This window comes from Pollicipes pollicipes, unplaced genomic scaffold, assembly GCF_011947565.3.
Source record: "Pollicipes pollicipes isolate AB1234 unplaced genomic scaffold, Ppol_2.1 Scaffold_1600;HRSCAF=1878_pilon_pilon_pilon, whole genome shotgun sequence".
Classification (NCBI taxonomy): Eukaryota; Metazoa; Arthropoda; class Thecostraca; order Pollicipedomorpha; family Pollicipedidae; genus Pollicipes; species Pollicipes pollicipes.
In genome coordinates, this window is record NW_023595962.1 from 9097972 (window position 1) to 9113884 (window position 15913).

A 15913-nucleotide genomic window follows, 5' to 3' on the forward strand; every position below is an offset into this window, starting at 1 on the left:
GCGTGGGTGAAAACGTTTAGGACTTAAATACATATGTTTTAATTAAATACGTGAGAGGTCAGCATATTTGTATTCCCTGTCCGAGCACGTCCTCGTAAAAAGAGGGAGATGAGCTTTTCGTAAAACCAGCTTATAAGAAGCCATTCGTAAACGAGTCACAGCTTCTGGACGGATCATATGAATGGATGAAGGGATACGTGGATCGCGAGGTAGTGACATAGCAAACCGGCTATGACGTGTTACTCCTAGAGACTTAACAACTTACCAACCTGCAATCAAAGGCTTCAGTATGCAACAAAAACTGCATAATTTATAATTGCTGCAGGACCGCAGCATTCCCGTGTGCATACAGGCCCCGTGTGCAGCAGGTAAAGTTTCAAACGAACGATACTCATGAGGCAAGGCGCTCCATTAAAGACAAGTGCCGTACACACAGGCCGTTCCAAATCGCCACCAAAGTAGAGCCCCCAGTATCCTGTGCAGCCGTGGTGGTTTGCATAGCTCTGAAAGCCCGGCTTGCAGCACGGGTGTGACCGCCCACGTCATCAGTTCAACACACACCAGGTCTCCAACAGAGCCGTCGGCTCAGCAATTCCTTAACAGACGCCCGCTGGACAGCGGCTTGAACGGGCGGCGGGCTGGCTTATTTGGCGCAAGTAATTCGCCGTCAACCGGGTGCCAATTCGCCTGAGGTCGGTGCGGCAAACTTCGCCGCACCAGCGCCGCCGAGGTCAACCCGGCGCCCGCCGACGCGCGGCGCAAAGTTGAGCACAAAACGGCCGCAGCGCTGCGGCGGAGCCGGGCGCGGTGAGCATATCGGCCCAACTTCCAACGAGATCGGGAAACGCGCTCGACTACTGCCGACTCAATCTCGTCGCCGGTTTGAGGCGCCGCGAACGGTTCATTCGTCAGAGCTCCGGGAACACAGCTGCGGCAGCCGCCGACGGCCGCTTGAAGTACGCCGCTGCGCGCCGGCAGCCAGTGACCGCGCCGAACTCGGCAGCATTCGGCAGCTGCTGACTGCCGCTCGGAGTACGCCGCTGCGCGCCGGCAGTCTGTGATCGCGCCGAACTCGGCAGCATTCGGCAGCCGACGGCTGCCCACGCACGGACCGCCCCGAAAACCTGCCGACGGAGGTAAACAGAACGCGGCGCAAAATGGCCCCGATGCCCACGCGCCCTGAAACACCAGCCACCACCACGAACACAAAACAGCACGAACACGGCTCCCAGCGCAGCCGGCCGAAATCGCCGGCGTCCAACGGAGCCGGCCTGCAAGGAAATTGCATGGCGCATGTAAGGGCCGTAATGCCGTACTTGCGACGGTGTCGCTCCGTTTAGTTCGCACGTTACGCAGGGAATGGCTAGCGACGTGCAGGAGCCAGTACTGCTGGAAAACTGTTCACAGAGATCGCCGCGTGTTGTCGTCTTGGCGCGGCGACCATGCGCTGTGGAACGATACGGTGCGGAATGCCATTCCATGACAGGGAATGGCGTTTTACCGAAAGTGAACACGAACGCAGAACATAATTGGAGTGCTGCCACGTGTTTTGTTGCGATGGTTAACAAAAGTCAGTTCAAGGTCGGCTTTGTCGAGGCAGCCTGCCTGCATTGCCGCCGCCTTGGGTGTGGGATGTTTTCGGATATTTTCGTAAAACATCACCGCGTTACCGCCCACACCGAACTCACTCTCCCAGCCAATCGCGTTACGCGCGTCAACAAGTCGTCGGAGCCGTGATTTGAACCAGTCGTGCGCCTCGCAGGATCGGCGCTCCTCGCCAGCGCACGCCAGGTGACACCGAGCCGGGCACCCACTCACCACCAACAAGGCGCGGTCGGTCGCGGCGCGGCCGAGGCCTCCAAACACGGCGCGCGGGAGAGAGGACGGCACGCCGGCCGCGGAGGGCGGTCGAGGCAGCCCGGACAGAGTGAGATGGAGGAGAGAAAGCTGGCGACAGACCGCAGCGGAGCAGACGCAGGTCGGCGGAGAGCAGCGGGGCGGCGACCCGCCAGAAGACGAAGGCACTGACTGAGACACGCACGGAGGTAGAGATATCGATGGATTCAAAATGAAGAAGTCGGGGCTGTTCGACTTCAACACGGCGAAGTTTGACTTTACACTTATGCAAGAGAAAGAAGACGTATTGCGCACATGGAACGAATGATTGTCAGAGAAAAAAGAGTGACGGGCAGTAAAAGAAGTGGACAACAGAGGGGAGACACGGGGGAGGCGTAACAGAAAAGGGACACGGGGAGGCGTGTGTGGACAACAGAAGAGAGACACGGGGGAGGCGTGTGTGGACAACAGAAGAGAGACACGGGGGAGGCGTGTGCAGATGAGTCATAAGCCGATATCTCAGGGCCGAAGCGTGCTGGCCATGGAGGCGCGGCACCACGACGGGAACGGAGTCAGGTCATCTGACAGCGGCGGAGTCAGGTCATCTGACAGCGGCGGGGTCAGGACAGCGGCGGAGTCAGGTCATTTGACAGAAACCGAGTCAGGTCATCTGACAAAGGCGGAGTTAGGTCACCTAACAGCGGTTGTGTCAGGTCATCTGGCAGCGGCGGAGTCAGGTCATCTGACAGCGGCGGAGTTAGGTCATTTGACAGCGGTGGGGTCAGGTCACCTGACAGAGGCGGAGTCAGGTCATCTGACAGCGGCGGGGTCAGGTCATCCGACAGACTGAGTCAGATCGGCTAATCGAGGGGCAGCAGCGTGCTCGGGCCTGCCCGTCGGGGAGACAGACACTAAATCAGATCAGCTGACGGGGCAGGTACTCACATACTTCCGTAGTGGGGCCGAGCAACCATTCGCTATCTGCTAATGCTGTCTCACCAGGAATGTTTCAAAACGCCCCGTACAGTCTACTACGCTCTTTGTTCCCTGAGGACTCATTGCGGTCCCCTAGTTTGTTTGCGCATGCGCCACGCCGCTGAGCTAGGCGGACGTTGTGAGTCGACCTCAGCCTATAGCAATCCATGCCTCCACCTACAGCGGAGTCAGCTGCAGGCTGCGACTGCCGCAAACTCTGTCTGTCAGACAGCGCCGCGCGTTGCAATGCTCCTCGGCGAGCTCTGTAGCCACGGTGCCGCTCCTGCTGCCGCGCCGGTGCAGCGCGCGTCGTCCGGCGCCAGCACGTGTCGGGTCAGCCGGCGGGCGCCGGAGTCGGCGCCGGGGCCGGGCCGGGCCGGGCCGGGCCGGGCCGGGCCGGGCCGGGCCGGCGGCCTCCAGACAGGCCATACATCACGGCCGGACTGCTCGTCCGCCGCCGCGCGCCGCCCGGCGAGCCGGCCCGGCCGCCCGCTCACAGCCGGCTGGGGCGGGGCGACGGGCGGCGGAGCGCCACGGTAGACCGGGGGTCACAGGAAGGAAGTCTGGGACGCCACAGTGGCTGCTGATCCGGGGCGCTTTTGCCAATGTTTTCCCAGCATCGAGTCCCTGGCGCGTTACTGTGGCAAACGCTATAAAGCTTTCTTCCGTTCGTTTGCCGCCGTGCGGTGTCGTCCCTGCTTCTTGTTTCACGCGCGTGGCTCTGGTCGGTGTGCACTGCGAGTTCCGCCAAAGCCGACCCACCAACTCTCCATCATCTCCACGGTCCGCCCATACCCGCCCATACGCCCGCCGCTCCACTCCCGCATGTGGGGCCGCCTCAGTGGCGGACCGGCGCCAGCCGCGCCAGACCGGCGGCGGGCACGGCGACACAGCAGCGGGCCGGCAGAGGACGGGAGGAGCGGCCGGCAGAGGACGGGAGGGAGCGGTCATCAGAGGACGGGAGGGAGCGGCCAGCGGAGGACGGGAGGAGCAGCCGGCAGAGGACGGGAGGAGCGGCCAGCAGAGGACGGGAGGGAGCGGCCAGCAGAGGACGGGAGGGAGCGGTCATCAGAGGACGGGAGGAAGCAGCCGGCAGAGGACGAGAGGGAGCGGCCAGCGGAGGACAGGAGGGAGCAGCCAGCAGAGGACGGGAGGGAGCGGCCAGCGGAGGACGCGAGGGAGCAGCCGGCAGAGGACGGGAGGGAGCAGCCGGCAGAGGACGGGAGGGAGCGGCCGGCAGAGGACGGGAGGGAGCGGTCATCGGAGGACGGGAGGGAGCGGCCGGCGGAGGACAGGAGAGAGCGGCCGACAGTGCGGCCAGACCAGGAGCCGACAGCAGCGGGGACAAAGCCGGCAGATCGTCACTCGATACGGAGACAGGCGCGATGGACGGGCGCTCGGCGGAGGAGACTCGGAGACAAAACAGGATGGATGGGACGTGATCAGGGCCAAATGGATTGCCGGCCACGGCGCCGACAAAATGGGATCGTCTGCCGGCTTGTCTGCCCGCGGGGTCAATGGGAGGGGCTCACTGAGACAAACTGGGATAGATCACTGTTCGGCAGGCGGCGATAATCAGAACAAAACACTGCCCGGTGAGAGAGTGACACGCAGCGGGCACGGTACGAGAGCCGATGTGAAGAGCGGCGGGTATAAAGGAAGACAGCAGGGAAACGGGTCGCAAACGGCATCCCCCCAGGAGCAACAGGGAATGCTGAGAGACGGTGGACCGTCAATGTCGCCAAGGCGGCCACCTTTTAGTGGATAAATGATAACAGCATGAGCATTTCCTCAGGCGTTGATATGACCGCCGTCTCTTCTACCATGCAGCGTTCAGTTCCAGCAATCGCTGTCACTCCCGTCATACTGCGTTTTCGATCTACGGCTTCAGGCGCTGGCTAGATGACTGCATTAACATGAACAGAAAATTATCCAGAAATCGCGTCAAAAAGACAGGAGGTACCTCTGAGACCCGGGACGGAGGCAAAAGACGAGGAATGAACGGTCCACCCAGACGAAAATATTAGTGGAGCAGCCGATGGCCTATGGACAAATCAAAATGGAAAATATCACCACGCAAAAACTAGAACATCCAGGCAGCGATGGACATCAAAAGGCTAGGTTGGATGGCAGGAGGTGGCCGGGCAGAATGGAACAAGGCTGGGCCGGCGGCTGCGTCCGTAAGACTGGCGGCAGTGGAACCATGGCGCAGTGGGCGCGCACTACCGGCTCTGGCACCGAGCTGATGAGATGGGGGATATCCCGCGCCCCGACCCGGCGCGAGAAGCCAGCCGAGCGCGCCCTTAGCCGGGCCTGGAGCGCGCAGCGGGCGTTCTGGCAGCCGGGGGCGGGGAGGGGCGGTCGGGTCGCCCCGGTGACGCCCCAGCGACGCCCCAGCGCCGGGCTCGGCCGCTGCCGATCGATAGGCAATCGGCCTTATCACCGGCCGCCTAGTGTCGCGGCCGACGCACGGAAAGGCGGCCTAATGACGCCGGCCGTCCATAGATGGCGGGCTCATCGCGCGCTGCCAATCACGGCGCGCCGCCAGCGGGGCGCCCGCAGTTATTGGCCAGTACCGATGGGTATCTCCGGAATGGGGGTGCAGAAGGAATAGTCACGAGCTAACAATGCTCCACGTCATTTCGGCTTATTTCCGCGGTCCCGTGCGGACGAAGGTGGATATTATTCTGCGAGATCATCAGTTACTCCATCCTCTGTGGAAAATATTGCATATGTATTTTACCCAATGACTTGGCTAGCAATCTGCACGGCAGTACCACATCGTCGCCTCCTGTCACTTGCAAAGTCGGCTATTAGGAGCAATGAAGCACGAGCTCATGGGTGCGCTAAACGCCGAGCCCACGCCTCCACCGAGCCGGCGATCCCCGGGGACAAGCGGACAATCAGCCGTTAACGCTGTCAAGCTTGGTGCCATCCCGCCGACAAAGCTGAGCTCCGCTGAGTCCTTTGATCGGGCCGGCCAACAGCCCCCGGAGCACAGGCGACAGAGCCGTGCCCGCACGTCCCGCGCCGGCGCGGGCACACCGGAGCACAGGCGACAGAGCCGTGCCCGCATGTCCCGCGCCGACGTGGGCGCACCGGAGCACAGGCGACAGAGCCGTGCCCGCACGTCCCGCGCCGGCGTGGGCGCACCGGAGCACAGGCGACAGAGCCGTGCGCGCATGTCCCGCGCCGACGTGGGCGCACCGGAGCCAGCTGACGAGCGGTTCGGCAGGACGCCTCCCAGCTGGCCGCCAGCCCGGGGCTCCAGCTGGGAGGCGAGGCCGAGGCAGCGGCTTTGCGACTTTGCAGCTCCGGTGCTGCAGCGCCGGCGCGGGGAAGGGCGCGGCGCCGTGGCGGGGCGGGACTCGGCGGGGCTGTCGGCTGCAGACGGTGGACTGTCCCTCGTGCGGGGTGTCCCGCAACAGCCGTCGGGAACACCGCCGACTGCAGAGGGTGGGCTGTCCCTCGCGCAGGGCGTGCCGCAGCAGCCACCGTCAGAGGGACACCGCCAGCTGCAGAGGGCGGACTGTCCCTCGTGCAGGGCGTCCCGCCGCAGGAGGTCAGGAGATCCGCCGCCGTCAGGAGGAACACCGCACCCATAAGACGAGACCACTCCCCATTATCCTGTTCATGGCACGGCCCGGAGCTAGCACACCGGACCGGGAGACGCTCAACACCGCATTCCCAGACAGGCCGCGTGCCTTTCGGGGTAATCCCAATGGTTCGTTGAAATCACAGGTGCCGCGAACACAAAATTATTGGGTGTGCAGCTAATGTGGTTTATGGCGATATTATGCAATTACCTAGATATGATGCTCAAGTTATTGGGGCCCATCAGGCACACGAATGCCCCATGATTGGCATGGTTGCCAAGCACACTCCGTCGGATATTGCAAGGCACATGCTTACAGCAGAACAAGAAGCTGCTCATCAAAATGTCAGCAGCGTTTTTGTTTTTGTTTATACTTATTTGAGAGGACCGGAATACAATACGCGTACTAGTTCACTAATCCTTTCGCTCCTTGGCCCCAAATTCTGAGCCACAGCACCATAGCGGGGCAGCCCATAGGCACACTCCACGCGCGGTCGAGCAGCAGGCAGCCTGTCGGGCAGTGGGCAGCCGGTCGGGCAGCGGATAGCCGACTGGGCAGTGGACAGCTGACTGGGCAGTGGGTAGCCGGTCCTGCAGTGGGCAGCCGGGTGGGCAGTGGGTAGCCGGTCCTGCAGTGGGCAGCCGGCCGGGAAGTGGGCAGCCGGCCGGGCAGTGGGCAGCCGGCCGGGCAGTGGGCAGCCGGCCGGGCAGCGGCACACTTCCGAACAGCGGGCATCACCGGGTCGGGTGCCTGCCGTGTCTGCGAGCAGTGGCCGGCCGCCAACGGAGCGTGCGTGTTTAGGCGGGCGGTCGTCGCGCCGGCCGGCATGTCGGCCTCCTTTCCAACAGCTGGTCGACGGTTCGCGGTCCCGCCTCCGTTGCTCGAGGGCCGACGGCCCGGCAGCGGACACAACACACCGGGTGACTCAAACTCAGGGTCCGAGGGCCGACGGCCCGGCAGCGGACACAACACGCTGGGTGACTCAGACTCAGTATCCGAGGGCCGACCGTCGCGGCCCAGCGAGCCATCAATGCAGCCTCAGGCCCACGAGCCGTGCGCCTGAGTCACGGGAGCAACCCCGCCCCCCGACAACACGAAAATGAGGAGGGCGTTTCTGTGCACACCCGACAGACGCGGACGACAGCGGCGGCGTCCCGCTACTCTCCCTGTGATGACCGGACCTGTCTGCCAGTGACCAGTGACCAGTGACCAGTGATCAGTGTCCGTTGATTCGTCGGCCAGTGACCAGTGATCAGGGATCAGTGTACAGTGGCCAGTGACCATCAGCCAGTGCCCGGTGCCTAGTGCCCAGTGATCAGTGATCAGTGATCAGCGATCAGTGATCAGTGATCAGTGACCAGTGAACAGTGACCAGTGACCCACCGATCCAGTGGCATGCTGTCACAGGGCTGGTTCGGCCGTCTATACAGGTTCATTAGAGCAAGAAATCGGCATTGCACCGGTGTTGTGGCGGGTCCCGTGTGTGGCCTAGGCCAACGGCGCAGTGGTCGGACGGGGCCCAGAGGCTCACATGTACAGCAGTTTGCCATCCCCAGCATAGACAAGATGGTAGACAAGGTGGATCTCACGCGCCAGGAGCCCTACACACCAGGATGTCAGGAGCGCGCCCAGCGCCTCTACCGCCCAGCGGTGCCACGTCCCTGACGCCGCGCCTTCAGACCCGCAGCTGCAGCGGCTGGTGCGTAACAGGCTGGTGCGTAACAGGCTGGTGCGTAACAGGCCCTGCGTAACCGGCAGCCCGCGTAGCCGGCCACACCACCCTCCACCACTGTCGCACCACCATGCCGCCGCAGTATCATCCACCCAAGGCCGTGTATCAGCACTGCTACAGCTCACGCAATGCACCGTCGCAGCTCGTCTGCTAATGCACGCTGTGCTGCAATAACGGCGCGAGGCAGCAGGCGCGATCAGATAACACAGAGCAGCGCCGGCGGATGATGAGAACGTGCGGCGATGCAGCGGGACCCGCACTGAGAGACCATTGTTGCCAGCGATATCTATGCAGGCAGTGCCACCGTTAGAACTGACCATCCCACATCCCAGTCATGATCATCTGAGGTCATTTTCATACAGAGACTTTGCTCCAACTGACGACGTTTTCACTTTCGGTTGGAAAAGTACCGACCATAATAGAGGACGAGCGAAATAAAACCGCCGGATGACGCGATGTTTATATAACCATCAATATACATATACATATATATATATATATATATATATATATATATATATATATATATATATATATATATATATATATATATATATATATATATATATATATATATATACAGCCCATGATGACGAATTACACACGACATGTCATAACAGTACAGAAACGGGCGGCGATATCACATCACATTGTCGAGTGATGACACCGTCATTATCAGCGGCCACCTTCACAAAATAAAAATATAAGTAATGGCGTTTTACAACATGAAAGTAGCAGCTGCTCCATGCTATCGGACCAGCCTGGACGCCGCGCTGGACGGCGCTGGTGCGGCTCCGCCGGTCCGACAGGCGGCGGACCCCTGGCGCTGGGCGGGGCCGGCCGCCGCTCCGTATCGACCCCAGCCTCCCCGCCCCCTAACCCCCGCCCCCGGTGGGTCCGGCCCGAGCAGCCGGCCCACCAGTGCGGCACACGAGCCCCGCCGCCTTTCACCTCACTGGTGACGGCGGCTGGTGCCGCGTGCTCGCTGTGCCGGGAGGGACGCGCCGGTGTGATGACGGAGTTCTGCTGTCGACGTGCTGGGCACACGGCGGTGCACGCGTGCCCAGTCTGCTAAGAGGGAGTCGCACACTGGTGCTGCAGGACGAGGGAGGATATACGGCTGGCGAGGCTACGTCACCCAGTGGAGGATATGTGCTGACGTCAGTCACTACGCAAGGCCAGTTCCGACTGATGCCTGATGAAGTGTCCACGAGTCACCACAGGCCGCCATTCTATCCACACGGAGGGGGCCATAGGAAAACATGCGCGAGGTCGCCTGGGATTACTGCCACAAACGCAGATAGGGCACTCAATGTCGCCGTCCCCACCAGGGACGGGCCACCGCAGGGCATCGTCTCGGCCAACAGGTCACGATCCCATGGAGGTCACGGGTCAAGAGGTCACCACCCAAAGCACCGACCAGTCTTGGGCTCCAGACATGGCCGGGGTCAACCGGGGTCAGCGCCAGTCCGGCCGAGTCCAGAGGCGCCGCGTGACTCAGCGGCACCTCTCCCCCTTCCCCAGGCGCGCCAAAGGTGACCGTGTCCCGCCACGTGACAGGGAAGCCGGCGGAGCAGCGCCGCCCCCGCGGCCGCCTAACACGGAGCGGCTGTCAGCCACGCCCTCAGCCCGGGACGTCATCAGCCCGGACCCTGCCGCGGGAGCGCCCTCAACCCTTGACGTCATCAGCCCGGACCCTACCGTGGGAGCGCCCTCAGCCCGGGACGTCATCAGCCCGGACCCTGCCGCGGGAGCGCCCTCAACCTTTGACGTCATCAGCCCGGACCCTACCGCGGGAGCGCCCTCAGCCCGGGACGTCATCAGCCCGGGCCCTGCCGCGGTTTAGAGGGGCCTGCAATGGCCGTGAAGAGGGCGCCCTCAGCCCGCGGCATCATCAGCCCAGGCCCTGCCGCGGTTCAGAGGAGCCTGCAATGGCCGTGAAGAGGGCGCCCTCAGCCCGCGGCATCATCAGCCCGGACCCTGCCGCGGTTCAGAGGGGCCGGCGGTAGCCGTGAAGGCCTGGCGGCGCTCGCCGTAGACCAGACCAGCGCGGAAGCGAGACATCGACCCCATCTACCGCCGGATGCGACGGTCTGTGCCTCCGCGCGTCTGCATGTGACGCGAAATCCCCAACCAATGCAAATATCCAACCATGTAATCCCCAACCAATGCAAAACGGTCAAGCGCGAGCTCTCACCCACGCCCGGTCGGGACCGATTTAGGCCTGGCATCGCGGACTCGCGCCGGTCGATTCTCGCTCCGTGCATATTTTATCGGTCCCAAAGCCACAGCCAAGGTGGGTTGTGCCACTGAGGGTCTAGGCTGGTCCATGCGTCTATGGACACACCGATAAACAACGCTTGACGATGGTGCTCGGCGGAATTCCGCGCGTACTTCATGTAGTGACGTCATAGCCGCACGCGCTGTATGCGAGGTACTCATCTCCATGATTGAATCAGCTCGTCCCTAAAACAAATTCCTCAACGCATCACCATGGTGGTGCGGGGTAGCAAGCGCGCGTTACGTACCCTGCTCTTAAGCATGTAGTTCATACCTGGCGCAATCTCGCAACCGATGCGCTGATTACACAAGTGCGCTGGGTGCGGCTTTAGCAAATGTCACAGCGGTTTGACCTGAGCAGATTATTTCTGTATGGCACGTATCTGCCAATATTCATTACTCGGCGCAAGGGTGGGGCTCTCCAACTCTCCGCCAACTCCACGAGCACGGTGCCAAGGTTTGTCTCGTCCATCTGAGTATTTTATTTTCACCACTAAAACATCGCAAAAACGCTAAAAATAGCCGCATCTGCAAGCTATCGGGAGATAGCTGGTATCATGACGCTTACCTTTCAGTAAAGTTCCGCTTACGTCACAGCCCATTTTAGATCCCGGCTGAACTGCATTACACATGCAAGGAACAACGGCACACTACCATCTGAAGAACACCCGTCATCCTGGTTGACGATGCCAACGCCTCTTGCATGCACAATAAGTCTTCATCTTCGCCTGAAAGAGGGCTTGTCACGCCCGACAAAGCACCAGCTCACCAAAAACGGACCAGGCTTTTTCAGTGCGCCTTATCCGTCAGGCGGTCTCATTTAACCCCGACATCAACCGCTCGCCCGTCTTTCATAAGACTCAACGAGCCCAAAGGCCAAAACCGGGTCAGTCCGTCTCTTTGTCAATATCAGCGCGGCCCGACGCCGAATTGGGAAATCCCAGCCAATCTCCCGGGCGGAGGTGCCCCCGCTGACAGTCGCGTGCGCGGCGCCATCTTTACCGGAGCGTAAATTGAACAGCTCGCAGACAAATGGACGGAATCTGCCGTTAAATCCGCCGGCCGCCAGAGTTCGCGGTGGAGCTGGATCGACACTCCTTGAGAGCGTGCGCGGCGCCGCTCTGAACTGCAATCAACGCCCGCCAGGCTGGACATCCACGCCGGGGCCAAACCTGTCCGGGTGAGGACTGCCGCCGCTGCCCCGGCTGGCTTGTCAACGTCAACGCGATTGATGAAGATGGCGGCGCTCGTCTGAGCGCGTCCTCCAACAGCGCAAGAACGATTTAAAGAGGCGTAGGGACAGAGAGCAACAGCCACAGCCATTCCAGTGGTTCATAAATGTGCGAACCATTCGTCAGAGCCCAATGACCAGCGGTAACGCGCGGCTGTAATTAGGCACCATTCGAAAAAGCCAACTGAGGAGGGAGTACCTCCAGATCACCCGCTGGAGCCGTCAACAGCGGGCGGGCACGGCACAGCTCGACAAGTGGGCGGACAGCAGACAGCACCGCCCGTCCGACCGTATCGGACTGCTCCGAGGTGCTGGTGGGCGAGACTTATGGCCCGACCAAAGCTGTCAGCAGCCAACATTGGGGAGACAGTCGCTGCAGGCCCGCCCGCACCCCTCCACCGGCGCTAATCCCTGCTAAACTCCGCTCAAACAGCCGACCGGCTGGCTTCGGAACACAGCGGGCGGCGGCGGCAAACTTCTGCAGACGTCGGACGGCTCGGCGATAGTTTGCACAGGCTTGCCAGGCCCATTCAACCGCCACTGATTTGATGCAGCGACCCGAATTCTGCACGTGATCCCCCGCCGTCGACCCAGACCGCTCGGGCGATCCCCTCCCCGCCCACGCTGGCGCAGCGCGGTGCTATGCCGTCACCCTGCTGCCCGTCTGGACACTCCACGCCACCGGCGAACCAAGCGTCTGAACAACGGTTCAGGCGAGCCCGCTCGCGAGTTCGCCAGAATGCGTCTCAGGTGCAAGCTATTTGACGGGGGCGAACAAAAACCCTCCTGCTTGCCACTCTCCACTCTCTACACTCCACACTCCCCACTCTCGTCTCCGGCCGGTCATTCGAAGCCAGCCGCTCCTCGGTAGGTTAGGTAGACGCACACCGTAATGCAGTGTTTGGAACTGCCTGCACCCAATGACGTAAGCGTATCCAACCAACACACGTCCCCGGACGTCCGATCGGTTTTCCCGCATCAAACTCAGCTCCAATCGATTGGCGGAAAGTTCTAACAAGGCTGGAGGTCCGTTGAAGTGGAGTCAATGAACTCAACGCAGGGCGAGCGGATGGATGAAGAAACACATCAGTTACAACGACGTCCAAGTCATTAATTAGCTGAACTTTTTCCGGGCGGTTTTTATCACAGAACGAGCCTATTCATTCCAAGAGACTTGCAGGACCCATTTCTGTCATGGTGGCATTGGCTTGTGCAGATAGATGACGTGGTATGAGCAAGATGTTGGTAGCATCAACAGCCGACGTACAAAAAAAAAAAACTGGAGTCGTCGACCCTTTCAATGGCGTCCATGTATTCACGAGGAGGTTATGGAAGTCAAAATGTGACTAGAGTTTTCAACCTGTAACGTCATAGCATCCGCCACTGACGTCAGAGCAATGACCAGTGTCATTCCCGCGTCAACAAGTGACACTTAAAAGCCCCTCGGCAGCAGAAGAACCAGTCGACCACATGATATTACTGCCAGTGACGTCACAGGACCGGCTACCGTCAGGCAGCACACGGTACTCACCCATTGGTCTTGAGCTCGGACCTGCTGACACAGACGGCCGTGAAGGAGTCCTCCAGCAGGCACATCTCGCTGCTGCGGCACTCCAGCGCCGAGCAGAGCCCGTCTGGAAAACGTCACGAACATGTCACGAACACGTCACGATCATGTCACGAACATGTCACGAACACGTTACGAACACTTCACGAAAATGTCACGAACATGCCACGAGCATGTCACGAACATGCCACGAACATGTCATGAACATGCCACGAGCATGTCACGAACATGTCATGAACACGTCACGAGAGCATCACGAGCACGTCACGAACACGTCATATCTCGCTCATGCGACACTCGGACGCCGGGCAAAGGACGTCTAGAAAAAATCACAGACACACCTCGCTTCTGCGATACTTGAACATCGAATAACGTCCGTCTAAAAAATATCGCAGACATATTTAATGTACGTGACACTTGAACACCGAGCGACGTTTGTCTAAAAAAAGGCAGACATCTCACCGGCCGGACCTCTGAGCACCGAGCGGGCCCGTGTGGTGCATATCACATGTACGTCTCACTGACGGACCTTTGGAGAACCGAACACAGCCCATGTGGAACACATCACAAACACATCTCACTGGCAGAGCACTCGGGCGATGAGCAGAGGCAGTCTGGCACGCACCACATGCCACGGGCTGTTCCCTGGCTCCTGACGGAGTGTGCAAAATGGATGAGGAAAAGTGCCAAAAATGTGTCGGGTAAGAAGCCTGTCATCCAAACGCCAAGCAGTCTAAGCCCCAGCGTGTTACTGTTCAGGACAAGCATTTTCAGGTTTCGGCGAATTAAACACGCTCAAGTGCTTGGAAATGGAAATTTGGACGCACTGGGGACTTGAATTTTCCCAGCCTTCTGACTTCACCCAGCAAGATATATTTCTTTGAGCAACATCCAGAGCAACATCCAATGATAGAGATAACACCATTTCATGAAAAATGGCGCATCGGAATCGTTACGTATGGACAGCGGAAACGGGTTCACCGGAAAACGCTTTCTGTACCATTATTCTAGCTGAGCGAGACTTCGGTCGGTCGGTCATACTGAAATGTTGATATCACGTTTTTACAATGTTCCGTTCGCCTATTTTACAGGCTCATGTCGGGACAAATGCACGGCGTCAGTAACACCTTGTGCCACCTTGCTACCTGTGCAGCCGACTGGGAACATAGCAGACAGCGACAGCCAAGCAGGCAAGAACACTCCAGCTCCAGACAGCAACAGCCAAGCGGCTCGTGTAGTTCTGGACAACCAAGAATCAATTTCAACCTTGTTTTCTTCTATTCAATGGCATGGGGCTTACGTTTTGTTTCAAAGATGAGGGTGACTGCCCTTGCCCATCCAAACGTCGTGCCTGATGCAAGGTAAAGGAGGAGTGCCACTGCTGAAGGGCAGACCGGAAACTCTACTGTTCCTGAGCCGCGCACATATCGAAAGAATCTTACGGGTAGGGATGGTGATGACATTCATTTGTGAGAGCCCTGGCCCTGCATTCATGAATTGAGCCCCCTGTTCGTTTGGCCCGTCCAACAGTTTTATTTGCTCCAACATAAAAAACTGTGGAAAATCACAGAAAGCCGGCCTTCCTTGGGCGTTCTTTGGTGGTATTGGCAATGACTGCTATTATGCTGCTCAAATAAAGGACCTTTTCAATGACGAAGATGGAAATATCAAAATACCAGCCGTCAAAACAAAGGAGACGAATTGATAGAAAACACATATGAGGGAAGTTAAGTTGCCGGCCATCGGCTCACCAACTCTCCTCCCCCCCCCCTCCCCCTCCCCAATAATTTACACAAATCCACACTTCTTTGCCTAAGGAGATTCGGCCCGAGGCAAATTATTCTGGACAAAATATGATACACTATTTATGGTATTTTACCATGTATCCTACATTATATCAATCCATTATAATGAAAAATATGCCCATCCAACTTTAAAAATTGCCTTTGAATTTCGTTGGATTTCTTTGGAAATCTCCGCTACATATCTATGACATCTTTCTTTGGCTAGCTGCTCAGTGCTAACTAAACAGGGCAGTGTCCAAGTCATTTGGACAGTGTGTTTGACAATGGTTCTGTGACAGTTCAATGGGAGTGAGGTGCAGTCCAGTGCGCTAAAATAATGATTTTATTGTTAATTTTACGAGAGCTGTGGCTCCGAACTTGAAGTTGTTTATACATGTCGCTATTTTCCCCTCCTTGCAAGTTGATTGAACGCGATAAACCAAAAAAGCTATAACACTTCTACCTTAAGACGTAGGAAAAGCTTCAAAAAGTGGGAGGAGGAAAGACTCAGAGTATACTTTTGCTAGGAAGAAGCAGGCTTAGTGACCCGGGGGGAGGGGGGGGGGGGTAGAGATGAAGGACATTGTCCGCTGTTAATTCACATATAACACATTTTGAAAATAATTTAATGTCATAGTTGCTATGTTAGAAACCCATCTACAGCTCTTTTCCACTGGGGCACAGGCTTGCTTGTTCGATTCATCTATACCCTTTGGCAGGTAAGACTATCCAGCCTCCTAAAATTATCCCTTCATTTCAACAACAACAACAAGACGAAACTGCACCAGCGGGTCGGCATTCTGGATCTTTGAAAAAGCGTCTGCCACCTTAGGGATCGATGCTCAAACACTTGTGCACAGGCTGGTCAGAATTCCGAATGCCAATAAATAGCCACTATTGAGCCTGAGTTTT

General features: G+C 58.7%; 1 protein-coding gene across 1 annotated transcript in view; it reads right to left on the reverse strand.

Moving 5' to 3' along the window:
* Positions 1–15913, reverse strand: part of Cow (Proteoglycan Cow) — a 74067-nt gene that overhangs the window by 54087 nt on the left and 4067 nt on the right. Inside the window, exon 3 of the mRNA XM_037224212.1 lies at positions 13182–13284. Within this exon, the coding sequence (XP_037080107.1) occupies positions 13182–13284 (103 nt within the window). The remainder of the gene's footprint in view (positions 1–13181; positions 13285–15913) is intronic.